The sequence below is a fragment of the Salmo salar genome, chromosome ssa11, assembly GCF_905237065.1.
Source record: "Salmo salar chromosome ssa11, Ssal_v3.1, whole genome shotgun sequence".
Lineage (NCBI taxonomy): Eukaryota > Metazoa > Chordata > Actinopteri > Salmoniformes > Salmonidae > Salmo > Salmo salar.
In genome coordinates, this window is record NC_059452.1 from 93,462,433 (window position 1) to 93,483,472 (window position 21,040).

Genomic DNA, 21,040 nt, shown 5'->3' on the forward strand with positions numbered 1-21,040 from the left:
AAGTTTTGCCTTGAAGAATGGGCAAAATTTCCAGTGGCTAGATGTGCCAAGCTTATAGAGACATACCCCAAGAGACTTGCAGCTGTAATTGCTGCAAAAGGTGGCTCTACAAAGTATTTACTTTGGGGGGGATGAATAGTTATGCATGCTCAAGTTGTGTTTTTTTGTCTTATTTTTTGTTTGCTTCACAATAAAACATATTTTGCATCTTCAAAGTGGTAGGCATGTTGTGTAAATCAAATGATACAAACCCCACAAAAATCAAATTTTAATTCCCAGTTGTAAGGCAACAAAATAGGAAAAATGCCAAGGGGGGTAAATACTTTCGCAAGCCACTGTATGTACACACCCAGCGTCCAACAGAGCTGCATGAGTTGTGACCGTTTTTGTTTGTTATGTTGTCGTAGTTGTGTCTAGGGGCCCATATGGGGGAGGGAATGCTGCCCCCCCCAGGTAGGTGTTTGTCCCCCTGTGTGCTGAGGGTGTCAGGTTCTTGTCCAGTTCTGGCATTTAGGTCGCCACAGACTAGTACGTGTCCCTGGGGCAGGAAATTGTTGCTCTCCCCCTCTAGGATGGAGAAGCTGTCATCGTTAAAGTATGGGGATTCTATTGGGGGGATGTGATAGCCAAATGAAGATAGCCTAAACAGAATACAAACATAAAACAAAATAATAATAATAATATCCACAATGTGTTTTCTCATGGCAGCTATTTTTCAGAGATGTGATCAACATTAATCAATCAATTATAATTCTCGCTAATGCAATATACACTCTCCCACCACCATTTGCTACAGAAGTGTTTCTTAATCCTGTTCCTGTGGAGAGGTGTGTACTGCTAGGGCAAAAACACAAATGTGCACCCAGTCATTAACAGAAGTTGTTCGGTGAATAATGCTCTGGTAATTAACCTCGTCTGAGACCTGAAGACTTGTGTTAGCTCCCTGAGATGATGCCTTGCCTTTAGCTCAGCAGACTTGTGGCGCACAGGAGATCCTGGTTAGAACCGCAGTCAGTCACATGGCGCCGTGACCCAAATGGGTGTCTGCAAGAAATAAAGGGAAAGGAAAAAGGGATACCTAACTCCTCTGAATCAGAGAGGTGCCGGAGGCTACCGTAATCAACCACATCATCGGTGCCCGGGGAACACTGGGTCAACTGCCTTGCTCGAGGGCAGAACAACAGCTTTTTACCTTGTCCGCTTGGGGTTTCGATCCAGCAACCTTTCGAGATCAATGGTTGATGTCACAAGGTGTTGGGCCCAAAGATCAAATTTTGCTTTAGGGCCACTAAAAACCTTGATCTGGGGACCCATGATCTGTAGAGCAGTAGGCTACATGAGGAGCAAAGGGATGTGATATGAACCTCAGCAACGAAATGTAATCCACCATTGCAACAGTATAAAATTGTGTAGGATTTGGCAGAGGGAGACCTCGTGTGGCAGTCGTTGGAGCTTTTTACAGTCTATGTGTTGGAGTCATTCGAAAAAAGTTTCAATGTTTTATTTCAGTGTAACTAGCTAGATACATTTATTTAGCTGAATGTATTTTTATGAAATACATTTTTTTTCCTTCTGTTTGCGTTTGTTGCTGCCCTAATGGGCATTGTCCGCTTTTGGCCCAACCGAGGGTATGCCTGGTTCATTTTGCAACGTTTTGGTTAATTTCGCAACATTAGAAACGTTGCAAAATGTGCGCGTTTGAATGCATCTTTGGCTTGGTTGACGTCTACAGAATGCATAATGGCGGCTTCCTTGGTGAGACCACGAGTATCTTTATCATACGACAATTCTGGAGTTAGCCCTCTTTAAACAAGTTTTTGTCAATGGCTAAACGTGATTGTGACTTATCAATGGTGTTGTTTTTGCCTACATTATTCAGGAAGTCGGGGCTATTTCGATAATGACTGGTTCGGATGATTTTAGAACAGAAGATACCGGGGTAGCTAAATTAGCTAACCATTCATACATGCTTCAGCTCTAGTCCGAATGTGTACATCACCACATTTCAACTATTTTATTAAGCCAATCTGACAGTCTTTTTCTATCCCATTCTATAGGATGAGTCGGCAGAGGAAACAAAATATGATTTGAAAAAAGATCAAGATTCTGAGGTAATTAACAATCATGCATGCAACTAGGTTATAAGGCTTCGGTATCATCACATTTAATGACAGCCTATTATAGTAGTCTTTTCTCTATCATATTCTCATAGGAAGACGAACCGGCAGAGGAACCAAGAGAGCCAAGGATCCGTGAAACGCCAGAGGACATCAAACTCGACGCAATTGTCAACACATTGGCCTTCCATCCAAAACAAGATATTTTTGCTGCCGGGGATATTGACGGTGATATTTACGTGTAAGAAATACAACCACTTGTGATGCTTATGAACATTTACATAAATGTAAGTGCCATTGTGGATGTGAACGTCATTGTTTTGCATCCCCAGATACTCCTACTCGTGCACAGAGGGGGAGAGCAAGGAGCTATGGTCGTCTGGACATCACCTCAAGTCCTGCAGGGAAGTTGCTTTCTCTCATGATGGACAGAGTAAGTGTGATCACTGGTAGGGTTTGGTTGCCTTGCATTTATTTAGCTTGTGATACATTTTTATCATCATGTTGGTCCACACAACTTGCTGGGCCCTTCTGTCTAATGTTATGTTTTAAATGGTTAAACATCAACCAGTATTTCCTTTTCTGTGTATGTAGAACTGTTCAGCGTTTCAAAAGACAAGTCAGTCCATCTCATGGATGTGGAAGGGGGAAAACTTGTCACACGCATCGCCAAAGCCCACAGGTAAAGTCTCTTTAGTTCATTGATGTCACTAGTTTAGGGCTCTTAATTTTTTTCTTTCTACACCCTCACTTGATCCATGTTCTGTTGTCCAATTGCTTAACTCTGAGACTGTCCAAAGCAGAGAGAGCCTAATGATACTATTGCACTATTGTGGTTGCAATGTCTGTGTTCCTCACCTTCACCCATATTTGACCAGTGTCCCAATCAATGCACTGCTGCTGGTGGATGAGAATGTGCTCGCCACCGGGGATGATGGGGGGACACTGAAGGTTTGGGACATGAGGAAGGGCACATCGTTCATGGACCTGAAGCATCATGATGACTATATCAGCGGCATTGCTATTGACCAGGCCAAGAGAATGCTTCTCACCTCCAGGTGAGAGTTCAGTTCAGACACGGGATGGGGATGGATAATTGAATAAGTGTTTTCAGTGGCTCTATTCATTGAGACTAGCATGTACAGCTGTGACTTGTCAACTGACATGAATTATGTTTTATGTCACAGTGGTGATGGGACGATGGGGGTCTTCAACATCAAGAGGCGGCGATTTGAGCTCCTGTCAGAGTTCCAGAGTGGGGACCTTACCTCGGTGGCCATTATGAAAGTGAGTGTCTCATCCTCTTTATCTGACGGTTCAGGACTGGCTAGTCTACTGGCTGAGACACTTGAAATCCTTGCATTATCTAAAAAGACGTTCTGAGTCAATAACTTAAGCTGTCCACTGTTCTCTGCCTCATCACACAGCGAGGGAAGAAGGTGGTGTGTGGCTCCAGTGAAGGGACTATGTACATCTTCAACTGGAATGGCTTTGGAGCCACCAGTGACCGCTTCGCTGTGAAGGCAGAATCTGTGGACTGCATTGTTCCCATTACAGACAGTATACTGTGTGCTGCCTCCATGGATGGAGTTATACGGTAAGTGTTCAGTTGGATTTTATATAGGATCTAAAGAGTTTAATGGTTTTGGAGACTTTAATTATTTAGAAGTAGTATGTTAAGTTAGTTGTCGTCTGCATTAGATGATAACATGCAAAGCACAGATTTGAGGAAGATTCTTTTGCAAGGTGGTGTTCTTCAAATCTCCTATAGAGGGCAAGAGTATGCCAAATATACTTATGACATGGCTTGATTTTTCCTTAGGACCATTTTTAGTTTTCAGTGATACAGTACTGAAGTTTTTACTTAGACTAATTAGAATCTATCTCTCCCTCTTGACAGTGCCATAAACCTCCTGCCCAATCGGGTACTGGGCTGCATAGGGCAGCATGTTGGGGAGCCTATTGAGCAAATTGCCCGCTCTCGCGACTCACGTTTCCTGGCGAGCTGTGCCCACGACCAGATGATCAAGTTCTGGGACATTTCAAGTCTCCGCGACATGACAGTCAGTGACTACCGGAAGCGGAAGAAGAAAGATGGGAACCTCAAGTCCCTCAGCAAGAAAGCCTATGGGGGTGGGGATGATTTCTTTTCTGGACTGATGGAAGAGACTGAGGCAAAAAAGGAAGAGGATGAAGGAGACAGTGACAGCGACAGTGATTAAAAGATACTTGTGGAAGTCATGCCCATCATGTGTTGCCAGAGGTGTTGTGTGCTATTGGTCAAACAACTCCTGGCCATTGCACCAATAAACTCTTCTCAGCCAGCACTGTTGAAAGAGGCATCTTGGCAGAGTGGAAGCTTTAGATGGCGTATGCTTGGGGCATAGCCTTGGAGATGAGAACAGCCTGTTTCATCCACTGCTTGCAGTGTGTTTTTCTCCTGAAACATGACTCTTCAAAAGTCTGGTGCAATCCCAGGTTAAAATATGTTATGTTGTAAAACACATTTGTTAAATGTAGAGCCCTTAGAAATTAGTCCCATAGATCTGGTTGGATTCTGCCATTGGAGAGCTAAGCTATGGAAACTCAGGATCAAGGAAGAGTCTGGGGCTGCTTATGGGGTCAGAGGTCAAGTGTCACTGTTCAGATTTGTCTTGCAAGAGGAAACCCCTCGGCCTGGTTTGCTGTAGTATCTTTGCCTTATTACCAGTATAGTAGCATGACATCATGTACATGTATGTAATGTACAGCATAACATCGTTTAAAAAGACATGGAAATAAAATGTTCAATTTTTACATTCGATTCGATTGATGTCCTGTTTTAAAGTATATCACTCATTGGCATCTTGTACAAAATATTATTTACAATTTAGGGACCAGGTAAAGTGATGGCAGAAGTTTGGTGTTCTGTTGGCAATTGGAGACCGCAATAGTACTAAAGAGAGCAGTGCCAGAATAGGAAACACATTCCAAGAGCTTTGTCTGTGCAGATAGACAAACTGACACAACCAGTCCTTAGAGGACACAAACTCTGGGATCTACAGGACAACAGCATTTTAATGGTCCCATAAGGCTCCCTCAATAGAGCGTCTCACCATCTTGGTTTGTATTACGTGGCCCAGAATTTGTTAAGGCGGCATCGTAAATCAAATTTTCAGTTTTGTCTAATCTACACAGCTCTTTTTTGAGGGAAGTTTGACCAATGTTAACTAGAACAGATGTTTCTCAAGAATGGGGTGTCTAGTGGATACTCTCTACCAGTGGTGTAAAGTACTTAAGTAAAAATAAGTGGCGCAGCGGTCTAAGGCACTCCATCTCAATGCTTGATGCATCACTACAGACACCCTGGTTCGAATCCAGGCTGTATCACAACTGGCTGTGATTGGGAGTCCCATAGGGCAGCGCACAATTGGCCCAGCGTCATCTGGGTTCGGCCAGTGTAGGCTAACATTGTAAATAAGAATTTTGTTCTTAACTGACTTACCTAGTTATATATATTTTTTTAAATACTTGAAAGTACTACTTAAGTAGTTTTTGGGGGTATCTGTACTTTGATATTTTTGGCTACTTTTACTTCACTACATTCCTAAAGGAAATAATGTACCCCATACATTTTCCCTGACACCCAAAAGTACTCGTTACATTTTGAATGCTTAGCAGGAGAGAAACTGGTCCAATTCGCACACCTATCAAGAGAACATCCCTGGTCATCGCTACTGCCTCTGAGCTGGCGGACTCACTAAACACACATGCTTCATTTGTAAATTATGTCTGTTGGAGTGTGCCTCTGGCTAGCTGTAAATTAAAATAAGACAATTATGCCATGTGGTTTTGCTTAATATAAGGAATTTGAAATGATTTATACGTTTACTTTAGATACTTAAGGACTGTATATTTGAGCTGTTCCAAATACTTTTGATAATTAAGTATATTTAAAACCAAAATCTTTTAGACTTTTACACCAGTAGTATTTTACTGGGTGACTTTCACTTTTACTTGAGTCATTTTCTATAAAGGTATCTTTACTTTTACTCAAGTATGACAATTGGGTACTTGTTCCAGCACTGCTCTCTGCTTAGGACAAAGGGGCACCTAAAAGTAGGCTAAGGTAATTACATTTGCCCTGAGGGTGGATAGAGAGAGGGAAGTGAATGAGTAGAGTGCTTTGATTGTGTGTAATGACTCCTAACTTTTCCTGGGTTAGTAACGATTTGGGGGAGCTGGGTATGACTTAATCTGACGAGTGGGTGGACCCTCGCCTTGTTTCCTTAGGAACACAGCACAAAGACAGCAGTCATGATGCTGAGGGGGACGGACTAGTGAAATTACCCCGCACCGTAACACGTCAGCAATGAGTGTTTTAGAATATCCTTATTGAACAGCACCACGGTTTCTTAGCATAACACTACGGTAATGTGTATGGAATGAGAGACTACGATTGGGCTGTGAGACTATTCCCATGGCTTTTATTTGCAAATTACAAATGCGTACTTACGAGCCCCTCCCAACAATGCAGAAAGGAAAATATAGAATAAAAAAAACTGGATACGAAACGTACTGTTTTTCTCTTCACCCAGCTGAGTTACTCGCGCTATAATAACAACGTGGATGGACACTCCCGCAGCTGTGGTCTGTGCATGTTTGATCTCAAATTGAGCTGGGTTGTGCCTCAGGGGTTTACGATTAAATCATTACGATGAGTGGATTGCTTTTGTGACACTGTTACAAATTCCACTGTATGTTTTTCTATGCTGTTCTCCATTCATCCGTCAGTGTGATGGAATTGTATTATCATTGGACTAATAGATTGTAGTACACTCCCACCACCTCTCCCAGACAAATCTCATCATATGCCTTCTGCTATAGCTGTCTTTTGCTCAGCTTCATGTTTTGTCTCCAAGGTTTATAAATAATACTCAATATGTGAAATAATGTGTTTTCATTACATTTGCAAATGTTTCTGTCACACCCATGTACTAACTAGTGATAGGCAATCAATACTTCGCCTACATGAATTGGATCTCAAAGAACTAAATCCTAAACCCCTTCGAACAACAAGATTTTTCAGCCACACATTGGCATAACAATGTACTTACCCTGTAATAAATTGTATAATATGAACTTCTGTAACTTGGTGCCATAGACTGAATGGTTGCGTCTTCTTAAATGAACACATTTCTGGTAAGCATCAGTGGGGATGTGACGTTAAAGGAATGTGAAACCCTGCCCTCTGTTTGAGATTTAGATAGAAGTCTCACCGTGGTACTCAGCATACCAAACTCTTTTCACTGGAGCAAGCGTCCACACCACTTCTGATCATCATCACCACAGACCAGCAATCATACCCCTGGAAGAAAATAAAACGGGATCACTTTGTGGTTGATAGTCTGTGAAATTGTATTCGGTTGAACAGCGCACCCATCATTAAACACTGGTAAGTGTTTTGTGGTTAGTGGGCTAGCTAGTTAGCCCCCCCAAAATAAGCTTTGTAACGTTAGCTAGCTAAACACATTGATGATCGACTAGATGGGGATACATTCATGTAAATAACAGGTATGGATAAATTATATGTGACTGGTGTACAGGCGCAAGTTACCGAGATACCGTTAGGTAACTAGCTAGCAAATAACATCGAAGTGTTTGCTCCCACTGAAACGTGTGGCCAAGTTCTAAACCTTCTAAATTACCGTGTGGGAAGTTTTAAACCCCCACGTCTATACATTACAGACTTTAGTTTGTTCCGGAATTGGATCCCTTGATAAAGATGTTGAAATAAGACTGTAAAAAATAAATACAAATACTGAGCTACAGTAGCTATATTGTATGCTCAAAAAAAGTTATTTTATACTTAAACAAAATCTTTCTCAGAGCAATTGTATAACAAGTTAAGAGTCTCTCCTGTAATCAATACTTCAGCACCCTCCACTTACGAGGACAACCACACTGAGCTTTTTTCTTAAAGGTTTTATGAGATTGGAGAACACATTGGGAGAAATCTTAGACCATTCAGAATCTTTCCAGATCCTTGATATCCTTCGCCTGCGCATATGGACTGCCCTCTTCAATTCATACTACAGGTTTTCAGTGGGGTTCAAGTCCGGAGACAAATAACCATAGCAAAATATTGATTTTTGTGATCAATGAACCATTCTTTGTAGATTTTGTTGTGTGCTTTGGGTTATTGGTTCCTCACCAGCCACAAAAGGGGTTCTGATTGTGAAATGCAGTTTTATTCACAGAATACTTTTCTATGGTTTCTTTTGGTCGTTCAATATCCAGATCTGTTCCTAATCATCCCTCTAAAGATTCTTGACTTTGGTCTGGTTACTGTGATGATTGGTCTCCCAAGTGGTGCAGCAGTCTAAGGCACTGCATCTCAGTGCTAGAGGCGTCACTACAGACCCTGGTTCAATTCCAGGTTGTATCACAACCGGCCGTGATTGGGAGTCCCGTAGGGCGGCGCACAATTGGCCCAGTGTCGTTAGGGGTAGACCTACATTTTAAATAAGAATTTGTTCTTAACTGACTTGCCTAGTTAAATAAAGGTTAAATAAAAAATAAATAAATAATAATAACTGATTTACTACTGATAAAGGGCATACGGCGGCCAGTTGCACATGTTTATACTCATATCTGGCAGATCCTGTACATGGTAAAAGTTGGGAATAATGTATAATTTGTATCTAGTGCGATGGAGGGCTAGGGGCCAATTATGTGTGCGCACGCTCGTGTGTTGACTGACAGTAGTCCCAGGAAGTTCCATCTGACTGCACATAGAGCCCTCTGTGATTTAGAGACAGCGTGGCAGCATAGGTAGAGTGAGGGGAAAACTGGTCAAATAGAGGTGGCTTAATTTGCTACACAGAATTTTCCATTGATACCCACTGGGGAATCCAACTCAATCTTGAAGGTATTGCCATGAAACATTCAGATTATGCTTTGAAAATAATTTTTGTTTTGATAGTCAGTATTGACTTTCAAATAGCACAGCACATAAAGCCAACCAGGGTTCTCCCCCAAAAATGAGAGGCACTGTGCCACCTTTTTGACTGGCTGTGCCACTATGTAAAACATATATTTATTTTTTACTTGTCATAAGGCAATTTTTTTTGCTGTAGATGGCAGGTGTTCAAAAACACAAATCTCTCGGGCCTCCACCCCAGCTATATTCGGCAGCACCACCTTGTTAAAAAAATCCCGGTGAGAACCCTGCCAACGTTTTGACCTCGAGGCTGGAGCCCTTCTCAATGACATGCTGGATACCAGACATCCTTGGGAAAGGAAAAACTCAAAGGCTTGACTGAAACCATGGGTTGATGTGCTGGTCTAAAAAATATATATTTTCGAGGCTTTCCCTTGGCTATGACCGTGATGCTCCCTCCCTCCTCACAAGGACAGTTTATTGCTTTGTTTATATAATTATTAAGGTATGGACTGTACACTGCAATTCAGCTCTTAGATTCCAATGTTGTACACCATGACAAACTAAACTTTACTATTGTTGTAAACTGTACAATTACGGCAAGTTATAAGAAAATGCATTTACAGTGCATTCGGAAAGTCTTCAGACCCCTTGACTTTTTCCACATTTTGTTATGTTACAGCCTTATTCTAAAATGTAGTAAATAAATGTTTTTCCTAATCAAACTACACACAATACCCCATAATGAAAAAGCAAATTCGTTTTTAGGATGTTTTGGAAATTGATTAAATATATAACAGAAATACCTTATTTACATAGGTATTCAGACCCTTTGCTATGAGACTCAAAATTGAGCTCAGGTGCATCCTGTTTCCATTGATCATCCTTAAGATGTTTCTACAAATTGATTGAAGTCTGCCTGTGGTAAATTCAATTGATTGGACATGATTTGGAAAGGCAAGCACCTGTCTATATAAAGGTTGACAGTGCATGTCAGAGCAAAAACCAAGCCATGAGGTCAAAGGAATTGTCCGTAGAGCTCTGAGACAGGATTGTGTCGAGGCACAGATCTGGAGAAGGATACCAAAAATGGCCTCCATCATTCTTAAATGGAAGTAGTTTGGAATAGAGGTCGACCGATTATGATTTTTCAACACTGATACTGATTATTGGAGGACCAAAAAAACCCGATACCGATTAATCGGACGTTTTTTTTTTTTTTTTTTTTTGTAATAATGACAATTACAACAATACTGAATGAACACTTATTTTAACTTAATATAATACATCAATTAACTCAAATTTAGCCTCAAATAAATAATGAAACATGTTCAATTTGGTTTAAATAATGCAAAAACAAAGTGTTGGAGAAGAAAGTAAAAGTGCAATATGTGCCATGTAAAAAAGCTAACGTTTAAGTTTCTTGCTCAGAACATGAGAACATATGAAAGCTGGTGGTTCCTTTTAACATGAGTCATCAATATTCCCAGGTAAGAAGTTTTAGGTTGTAGTTATTATAGGAATTATAGGACTATTTCTCTCTATACGATTTGTATTTCATATACCTTTGACTATTGGATGTTCTTATAAGCACTTTAGTATTGCCAGTGTAACAGTATAGCTTCCGTCCCTCTCCTCGCTCCTACCTGGGCTCGAACCAGGAACACATCGACAACAGCCACCCTCGAAGCAGCGTTACCCATGCAGAGCAAGGGAAACAACTACTCCAAGTCTCAGAGCGAGTGACGTTTGAAACGCTATTAGCGCTCACCCGGCTAACTAGCTAGCCATTTCACATCGGTTACACCAGCCTAATCTTGGGAGTTGATAGGCTTGAAGTCATAAACAGCGCAATGCTTGAAGAATTGCAAAGGGCTGCTGGCAAATGCACGAAAGTGCTGTTTGAATGAACGCTTACGAGCCTGCTGCTGCCTACCATCGCTCAGTCAGACTGCTCTATCAAATCATAGACTTAATTATAACATAATAACACACAGAAATACGAGCCTTAGGTCATTGATATGGTCGATTCCGGAAACTATCATCTCGAAAACAAAACGTTTTTCCTGTCAGTGAAATACGGAACCGTTCCGTATTTTATCTAACGGGTGGCATCCCTAAGTCTAAATATTCCTGTTACATTGCACAACCTTCAGTGTTATGTCATAATTACATAAAATTCTGGCAAATTAGTTTGCAACGAGCCAGGCGGCCCAAACTGTTGCATATACCCTGACTCTGCGTGCAATGAACGCAAAATGACACAATTTCACCTGGTTAATATTGCCTGCTAACCTGGATTTCTTTTGGCTAAATATACAGGTTTAAAAATATATACTTCTGTGTATTGATTTTAAGAAAGGCATTGATGTTTATGGTTAGATACAGTCGTGTAACGATTGTGCTTTTTTATCAAATGCGCTTTTGTTAAATCATCCCCCGTTTGGCGAAGTCGGCTGTCTTTGTTAGGAAGAAATAGTCTTCACAGTTCGCAACGAGCCAGGCGGCCCAAACGGCTGTATATACCCTGACTCTGTTTGCAAGAGAAGTGACACATTTTCGCTAGTTAAAAGAAATTCATGTTAGCAGGCAATATTAACTAAATATGCAGGTTTAAAAATATATACTTGTGTATTGATTTTAAGAAAGGCATTGATGTTTATGGTTGGAGCAACGTGTACCCAAGCAATTATATGCAACGCAGGACAGGCTAGATAAACTAGTAATATCATCAACCATGTGTAGTTAACTAGTGATTATGATTGATTGATTGTTTTTATAAGATAACTTTAATGCTAGCTAGCAACTTACCTTGGCTTCTTACTGCATTCGCGTAACAGGCAGGCTCCTCGTGGAGTGGAATGTAAAGCAGGTGGTTAGAGCATTGGACTGGTTAACCGTAAGGTTGCAAGATTGAATCCCCGAGCTGACAAGGTAGAAATCTGTCGTCCTGCCCCTGAACAAGGCAGTTAACCCACCGTTCCTAGGCCGTCATTGAAAATAAGAATGTGTTCTTAACTGACTTGCCTAGTTAAATAAAGGTCTAAAAAAATCGGCGTCCAAAAATACAGATTTCTGATTGTTATGAAAACTTGAAATCGGCCCTAATTAATCGGCCATTCCGATTAATCGGTCGACCTCTAGTTTGGAACCACCAAGACTCTTCCTAGAGCTGGCCGCCTGGCCAAACTGAGCAATCGGGGGAGAAGGGTCTTGGTCAGGTAGGTGACCAAGAACCCGATGGTCACTCCGACAGAGCTCCAGATTTCCTCTGTGGAGATGGGAGAACCTTCCAGAAGGACAACCATCTCTACAGCACTTCACCAATCAGGCCTTTATGGTAGAGTGGCCAGACAGAAGCCACTCCTCAGTAAAAGGCACATGACAGCCCATTTGGAGTTTGCCAAAAGGCACCTAAAGGACTCTCAGACCACGAGAAACAAGATTCTCTGGTGTGATGAAACCAAAATTGAACTCTTTGGCAGATGAAAACCTGCTCAGGACCTCAGACTGGGGGGCAAAGGATCACCTTCCAACAGGACAACGACCCTAAGCACACATCCAAGACAACACAGGGGTGGCTTCATGACAAGTCTCTGAATGTTTTTGAGTGGCCCAGCCAGTGCCCAGACTTGAACGCTACAAGCTTGTAGCACCATCCCCAAGAAGACTCGAGGCTGCCAAAGGCGTTTCAACAAAGTACTGAGTAAAGGGTCTGAATACTTATGTAAATGTGATATTTCCATTTTTTTAAACTTAAGTGTTTTTGCTTTGTCATTAAGGGGCATTGTGTGTAGATTGAGAGGGGGAGAATTATTGTATCAATTTTAGAGAAAGTCTGTAATTTAACAAAATGTAGAAAAAGTAAATGGATCTGAATACTTTCCTAATGCACTGTACAGTGAGGGAAAAAAGTATTTGATCCCCTGCTGATTTTGTACGTTTGCCCACTGACAAAGACATGATCCATCTATAATTTTAATGGTAGGTTTATTTGAACAGTGAGAGACAGAATAACAACAAAAAAATCCTGAAAAACGCATGTCAAAAATGTTAAATTGATTAGCATTTTAATGAGGGAAATAAGTATTTGACCCCTCTGCAAAACATGACTTAGTACTTGGTGGCAAAACCCTTGTTGGCAATCACAGAGGTCAGACGTTTCTTGTAGTTGGCCACCAGGTTTGCACACATCTCAGGAGGGATTTTGTCCCACTCCTCTTTGCAGATCTTCTCCAAGTTATTAAGGTTTCGAGGCTGACGTTTGGAAACTCGAACCTTCAGCTTCCTCCACAGATTTTCTATGGGATTAAGGTCTGGAGACTGGCTAGGCCACTCCAGGACCTTAATGCGCTTCTTCTTGAGCCACTCCTTTGTTGCCTTTGCCGTGTGTTTTGGGTCATTGTCATGCTGGAATACCCATCCACGACCCATTTTCAATGCCCTGGCTGAGGGAAGGAGGTTCTCACCCAAGATTTGACAGTACATGGCCCCGTCCATCGTCCCTTTGATGCGGTGAAGTTGTCCTGTCCCCTTAGCAGAAAAACACCCGCAAAGCATAATGTTTCCACCTCCATGTTTGACGGTGGGGATGGTGTTCTTGGGGTCATAGGCAGCATTCCTCCTCCTCCAAACACGGCGAGTTGAGTTGATGCCAAAGAGCTCCATTTTGGTCTCATCTGACCACAACACTTTCACCCAGTTGTCCTCTGAATCATTCAGATGTTAATTGGCTGTCACGATTCTCTAACATGCAGGAGGGGTGAAGTCAGGCACAGGAGACCAAGGTACGTGAAAACACGTTTAATAGACACCAGTCCAAAAAATGCCAAAATACAAGGCAGGGTACAATACATCCAGTAATAGGCAAGAGCCCTCAAACTGAGTCGGAACGCAGCCCACGAAACCCGTATGCCCAAATATATAAACGGCAGAGGAAAACCCAATCCCCAACCTTACAAACGTAGACACAAATAATCCCGCACAATCCCAAACCTAAACAGACAGACTAAATACCCCCACTAACGAACTAACTCAAAACAGGTGCTAACATAAAACAGACATCACCAAATGAAAAGGAGATCGGTGGCAGCTAGTAGGCCGGCGACGATGACCGTCGAGCGCCGCCCGAACGGGGAGAGGCGCCATGTCTGTAGACGTTGTGACATTGGCAAACTTCAGACAGGCATGTATATGTGCTTTCTTGAGCAGGGGGACCTTGCGGGCGCTGCAGGATTTCAGTCCTTCAAGGCGTATTGTGTTACCAATTGTTTTCTTGGTGACTATGGTCCCAGCTGCCTTGAGATCATTGACAAGATCCTCTCGTGTAGTTCTGGGCTGATTCCTCACTGTTCTCATGATCATTGCAAATCCACGAGGTGAGATCTTGCATGGAGCCCCAGGCCGAGGGAGATTGACAGTTCTTTTGTGTTTCTTCCATTTGCGAATAATCTCACCAACAGTTGTCACCTTCTCACCAAGCTGCTTGCCGATGGTCTTGTAGCCCATTCCAGCCTTGTGTAGGTCTACAATCTTGTCCCTGACATCCTTGGAGAGCTCTTTGGTCTTGGCCATGGTGGAGAGTTTGGAATCTGATTGATTGATTGCTTCTGTGGACAGGTGTCTTTTATACAGGTAACAAACTGAGATTAGGAGCACTCCCTTTAAGAGTGTGCTCCTAATCTCAGCTCGTTACCTGTATAAAAGACACCTGGGAGCCAGAAATCTTTCTGATTGAGAGGGGGTCAAATACTTATTTCCCTCATTAAAATGCAAATCAATTTATAACATTTTTGACATGCGTTTTTATGGATTGTTTTGTTGTTATTCTGTCTCTCACTGTTCAAATAAACCTATTAAAATTATAGACTGATCATTTCTTTATCAGTGGGCAAATGTACAAAATCAGCAGGGGATCAAATACTTTTTTCCCTCACTGTATGTAACTGACACCCTGCTTGGTAAAGGATGTCAGTAGTGCCAGGAGTTAAAATAAATGACAGACCCATCTGTATTTGCTTAGTTTCTGTTAAATGGAAATGTTGGGGAAGAAATTGCTATTTTATCACTCAATTCATTGAAAAAAATACTATGTAGACCCCCGTCTTACATGATTGTATTTTCTTTCTCGAGAGGGAGAATGATGGAGGTGAGGAGGATCTGTTGTATTGGGGCTGGCTACGTGGGCGGTCCCACCTGCAGCGTCATCGCCCAGATGTGCCCTGAAGTGACGGTTACCGTGGTTGATGTGAATGAGGACCGCATCCGTGCCTGGAATTCTGATAGCCTTCCCATCTTTGAGGTGAGTGGGAGACAATATTAGTACAAGAAACTATCGGAATAGATCTCAACTTAGTAGAACTTGTCTCAACTGCAGGAAATTAAGTAAAACTGTATTATTCATTCATATCCAGGTTTCTCAAAGATCTGTCCTAACTTGTATTGGTCTTTCCAATATTTCCAGCTACTAGTGTTGCCACGTAAAGTCATTCATTTTGGCCACTTGACTTTTGAGCTCTCATGATACTTTTGACACTTGTGCTCTAACAACCTCTCTCTCTTTCTAGCTTGGACTCCAGGAAGTGGTGGACTCATGCCGCGGGGTCAACCTTTTCTTCTCCACAGACATTGATGAGGCCATAAAAAATGCAGACCTGGTCTTCATATCTGTAAATACTCCTTTTCAACACTTTCCTTTCTTATGTGAAGTATTGTTGAGACATGCGTCTCAGTTTTGCTTTCTTTGAAGGTAATAGTAATAATTTGGTGGTTGCTTATATTTGTCAAACTTCACACGTGTGTATTTAAAAAAAGAAAAGATTAATGTTGTTTTGCATATCTCCCCCTAAGACAACCTCTGGGGGTCACGACCAGGGTCAGCAATTAGGGTTAAGTGCCTTTTTCAAGGGCACAGCACAGACAGATTTTCCACCTTGTCTGCTCGGGGATTCGACCTAGTGACCTTTAGTTTACTGGCCAAATACTCTAACCACTAGACTACCTGCCGCCCAAAATGCAGTGATGAAAAAAGATCCATGATTGAATCCACCTGAAACATTTCCCCTTTCCTTTGCCAGGTCAATACACCTACCAAGACGTTTGGGATTGGTAAGGGTCGAGCAGCGGACCTGAAGTACATAGAAGCATGTGCCCGGCGCATTGCCGATGTCTCCAGTGGCTGTAAGATTGTTGTGGAGAAAAGCACAGTTCCTGTACGTGCTGCTGAGAGCATCCGCCGCATCTTCAATGCCAACACCAAGAGTAGCCTCAGCTTCCAGGTGATTTCAGGGGACAGGCTTGCATGGGTGGATGGACTGCGTATCAAACGTCTACTTTCATCTACCTGCCATGTCTTCAGGTCTTTAAAAGTATGATCTTGTTCTCCTGCAGGTTCTCTCAAACCCAGAGTTTCTTGCTGAGGGAACAGCCATCACTGATCTGAAGAATCCAGACAGGGTATTGATTGGGGGGGATGAGACCCCCGAGGGCCAACATGCTATTCAGGCCTTGCGGAGCATCTATGAACACTGGGTCCCCAAGAACAAGATCATCACCACCAATACCTGGTCCTCTGAGCTTTCCAAGCTGGTATTTATATGTCCTTCTATACATTACTGTATAACAATCTCAGGTCAGCAGCGTTACGATCTGAGACACCTCCTGCAATGTTTCCTGGTTTTTCCATAGGCAGCCAATGCCTTTCTTGCCCAACGTATCAGTAGCATCAACTCTATCAGTGCCCTCTGTGAGGTAACCGGTGCTGATGTGGAGGAGGTGGCGCATGCCATTGGGACAGACCAGAGAATAGGCAGCCGCTTCCTGAAGGCCAGCGTAGGTGAGTGGGAGAGAAGCAAGGCTGGAGTGGTTGAGTTGTGGGGCAGTAACAGTTAAGTTGTGGTTGGATGAGATCATTGGATGACTGAGCGGTTAGATGAGATCATTGGATGACTGAGTGATTGGGTTTCAGTTATGGAAAAGTGGGATATGAGTGGATGAGTTCAGTCATGATACATTCTGTGTTTGTTTCACAGGATTTGGTGGCAGCTGTTTCCAGAAAGACGTTCTCAATCTTGTGTACCTATGCGAGTCGGTGAACTTACCCGAGGTTGCAAGATACTGGCAACAGGTGTGCTTTTATCATCAACTCAAAGTAGTGTAATACAGAACTCGCTTCTCATTTGATAAGACATTCCTGTACCACTTTTTTGTTTTACAGTCAGTAAATACAGTATCACAATGACATGTTGAACATCTCATTGTTGCATCTCCCAGGTTATAGAGATAAACGACTACCAGCGAAAACGATTCTCCTCACGGATAATCAACTGCCTCTTCAACACAGTGACAGACAAGAAGATAGCCTTGCTCGGATTCGCTTTCAAGAAAAACACTGGTGATACAAGGTATGGAGGGGCATTTAAAATATTTTTCTGCTTACATCCAAAGCTCTGAGCGTATTGTCCTGTTGCCCCCTCCAAGCTCATATACTTATATCCTTGTGTGCATTTTGTTTTCAGGGAATCCTCTAGTATCTACATTAGTCGCTACCTGCTGGAGGAGGGAGCCTGTCTACACATCTATGACCCAAAGGTTAAAGCTGAGCAGATCATGCAGGACCTGACTAAGCCCACACCCTCAGAAAGACATGACACTGCCACAGGTAGCCACAGTGTTCTTTCTGTAAATTAATATAATAGTAAATCATCAAGAAGATTAACATGAATACCTTTATTGAATGCATAATGATATTTCAAGGGGTGTTCTGTTCTCTGCGTTAGGTGTTAGTTGCCATAACGTGGGAGACTTTTTTTGCTCATTCTAATGAGATGGGATTAATGTTTGTTGTACAATTGTGTGAAAAAGTTGTATTTATATGCATGAAGTAATCCTTGTTTATCCTCACTCATCCTAGTTTCTCGTCTAGTCACCATCGTCACAGACCCATACAAGGCTTGTGAGAACGCCCATGCGATTGTGATCTGCACAGAGTGGGATATGTTCACGGTGTGTATTTAATTTTTTAAGCTACTCACTCATCAAATGGCAAGGAGATGACTCTGACCACACAGATATTTTGGTTCCACTTATATAATAACATAACGTATTTGCACAGTTCATTGATGAAAGGGCGCTCTCAATGTAAAACATGAAGTCTATATTTGTATTGCAGGAGCTGGACTATGAGAGGATCCATAAAGCCATGCTGAAACCCGCCTTCATCTTTGACGGCAGAAGGATCTTGGACAGCTTGCACGACCAACTCCAGCATATTGGCTTCCAGGCGAGTAACCACGGCCACACTAAAAAATATATGTTTTGTCACATACACCGGATAGGTGCAGTGAAATGTGTTGTTTTCCAGGGTCAGCCATAGTAGTATGGCAAACCCTGGAGCAAATTAGGGATAAGTGCCTTAGTCAAGGGCACATCAGCAGATTTTTCACCTTTTCGAACTGGCCCAACACTCTAACCGCTAGGCTACCTGTGAACAATGTCTAGGTTTCTGATGAGATTATGAAAACACCCTAGGACCAAAAAAAAAGGTTGTCTTTGCTTTTGGAAGGCTGTGTTGGCAAAAAGCCAAAGATCCATTCACAGCAGCATGCTTAGTGAGTCCCATTAGTATTTGAAAAAAGTTGAGTAATAGACAGTCCACTTTTCCAAAGTAATTGTTTTGTCCTTTCCAGGTGGAGACTATTGGGAAAAGAGTTAACCAAAGAATCCCTTTCACTGCCAGTGGCGACAGGTCAGAAATGGACCAACCGCAACCATTGAAGAAGAACAAACTGTGAAGTGTTCTTTACGGGACAGCAGCGTCAGAGCCGGCTCAATGCAGTAGTAAATTAAACCAAGTTATAACTTTGCTGTAATATTAAAATCAGTCATTTAAGCACCCGCATCAACTTGATGGGATGACTTCAAACAAATAATTATGTTAGCTACAATGAAAGAGAGGCCTGGAGAATGTTTCGGTTAGGGTTCAAGACCTGGTTTGTCAGCTACACGCGGCAACAATATCCCTCCAACCTTATGCTTAATTTCTTTGTTTTGTGCATGTTGGGACAACTACCAGGGTTTGGATGTTTTACTTACACAAGGGGTAAAACAACTTAAACTGATTTCATAACTTTCTGAATTTGCCCTTTTTTCAAGTTTTCTGCCTAAAAGTATTCATGTACGAAAGCAATTTTTAAAGGACAGATTCCATTTTTCTTACTAAAGATAATGTGTTTAGTTTTTATTCATTTCAAATCAATTTTTATACAAGATGGTGCTAGTTGAATGTTAACTTAAGCAGTGTGAACATGAACCCGATAATGCAATATTCTAATGATATGTATTATCTTTATGCATGAACTCTGTAAAGTAAAACATTTATCTATAGTTTTTACATGCGGAATAAAAAGCATTTTTAGTATCTGGAATTAAAAAAAAAAATTGCAGGCCCAGAATCAATAGTACTGTACTACAATTATGTTACTTTCTCTCAAGTGTTGTGTACTATGTAGTGGTGTTGCCGGGTTTACATAACAGCAAGGTTGCTCCCCCTCCTTATTAGTTAGATGTCTCATGGATGGTCAGGCATTTGCACGGTCATTCTGTCAGCTAATTCTAGGAAACTGGAAGACTTTCCTCACGGAACTGCATACCTCGGTGGACAGTCTTGATGCACTGCTGGGTTCCCCGTGGAGCAGCCATGGGGCAGTGGCTTTATTTGACACATGAACCTAATCCTCAACATCTGTTCTGCTCTGACAAATGCACTTTAGCAACAAGGCCCAAAATATGACACACATGTAGTGCCTTTAGAAAATATTCATACCCCTTGACTTATACCACATTTTGTTGGTGTTACAGCCTGAATTCAAAATGGATTAAATATTTTTTCCCCTCACCTATCTACACACAATACCCCGTTATGACAAAGTGAAAACATGTTTTTAGAATTTTTTGCAAATGTATTGAAAATGAAATACAGTAATATGTAAGTATTCACACCCCTTTGCTATGGCACTCCAAATTGAACTCAGGTGCATCCAATTTCCTTTGATCATCCTTGTGATGTCGCTACAACTTGATTGGAGTCCAATTCAATTGTTTGGACATGATTTAGAAAGAATCACACCTGTCGTGCAAGGTTAGAGCGTGGGCCAGTAACCAAAGGTTGTTGGTTCAAATACTGGAGCTGACAAGGTCAAAAATATATAATCTGTCACTGTGCCCTTGAGCAAGGCACTTAACCCCAATTGCTCCAGGGGCACTGTACAATGGCTACCCTTACCGTGACCCCACTCCCTGCGGGTGTCTCGGGGAGTTGGGAGGCGGGAAAAAAAACAACATTTAGATTACACACTTGCCTGCAACAGGACAGATATAAGCACCCCCCAAATTGTTATTATATAGAAGGTCCCACAGTTGTCAGAGTAGAAACTATACCATGAAGTCCAAGGAACTGTACACACAGTACCAGTCAAAAGTTTGGACACACCTACTCATTCAAGGGTTTTTCTTTATTTTGACTATTTTCTACATTGTAGAATAATAGTGAAGACATCAAAACTATGACATAACACATATGGCATCATGTAGTAACCAAAAAAGTGTTAAACAAATAATTTATATTTGAGTTTCTTCAAAGTAGCCACCCTTCGCCTTGATGACAGCTTTGCACACGCTTGTCATTCTCTCAACCAGCTTCACCTGGAATGCTTTTCCAACAGTCTTGAAGGAGTTCCCACATATGCTGAGCACTTGTTGGCTGCTTTTCCTTCACTTTGCACCCCAAATAATCCCAAATCATCTCAATTGGGTTGAGGTCAGGTGATTGTGGAGGCCAGGTCATCTGATGCAGCACTTCATCACTCTCCTTCTTGGTCAAATAGCCCTTACACAGCCTGGAGGCGTGTTGGGTCATTGTCCTGTTGAAAAACAAATGATAGTGGGACTAAGTGCAAACCAGATGGGATGGCGTATCGCTGCAGAATGCTGTGGTAACCATGCT

At 42.0% G+C, this 21,040-nt stretch overlaps 2 protein-coding genes across 3 annotated transcripts; both read left to right on the forward strand.

Annotated features, from left to right (window-relative positions):
- The first annotated feature begins 1,703 nt into the window (after positions 1 to 1,703).
- wdr55 (WD repeat domain 55) lies at positions 1,704 to 4,918 on the forward strand. 2 transcript variants are annotated; one of them, XM_014129346.2, is made up of 10 exons: positions 1,707 to 1,755; positions 1,880 to 1,939; positions 2,058 to 2,111; positions 2,213 to 2,358; positions 2,450 to 2,550; positions 2,712 to 2,799; positions 2,996 to 3,175; positions 3,305 to 3,404; positions 3,545 to 3,714; positions 4,018 to 4,918. In XM_014129346.2, the coding sequence occupies exons 1-10, from the start codon at positions 1,741 to 1,743 to the stop codon at positions 4,337 to 4,339; spliced, it is 1,236 nt and encodes a 411-aa protein (XP_013984821.1). In that variant the 5' UTR covers positions 1,707 to 1,740; the 3' UTR covers positions 4,340 to 4,918. The 2 variants fall into 2 exon arrangements, with proteins under 2 accessions (XP_013984822.1, XP_013984821.1); XM_014129347.2 differs by lacking the exon at positions 1,880 to 1,939 and having other exon boundaries at positions 1,704 to 1,755.
- Positions 4,919 to 7,291: 2,373 nt separating this feature from the next.
- On the forward strand, positions 7,292 to 19,490 carry LOC106563617 (UDP-glucose 6-dehydrogenase). Its single transcript, XM_014129348.2, has 12 exons — positions 7,292 to 7,551; positions 15,172 to 15,340; positions 15,606 to 15,707; positions 16,116 to 16,316; positions 16,429 to 16,626; positions 16,726 to 16,873; positions 17,070 to 17,164; positions 17,311 to 17,441; positions 17,556 to 17,698; positions 17,951 to 18,042; positions 18,209 to 18,319; positions 18,726 to 19,490. The coding sequence occupies exons 2-12, from the start codon at positions 15,179 to 15,181 to the stop codon at positions 18,828 to 18,830; spliced, it is 1,488 nt and encodes a 495-aa protein (XP_013984823.1). The 5' UTR covers positions 7,292 to 7,551; positions 15,172 to 15,178; the 3' UTR covers positions 18,831 to 19,490.
- Positions 19,491 to 21,040: the final 1,550 nt, after the last annotated feature.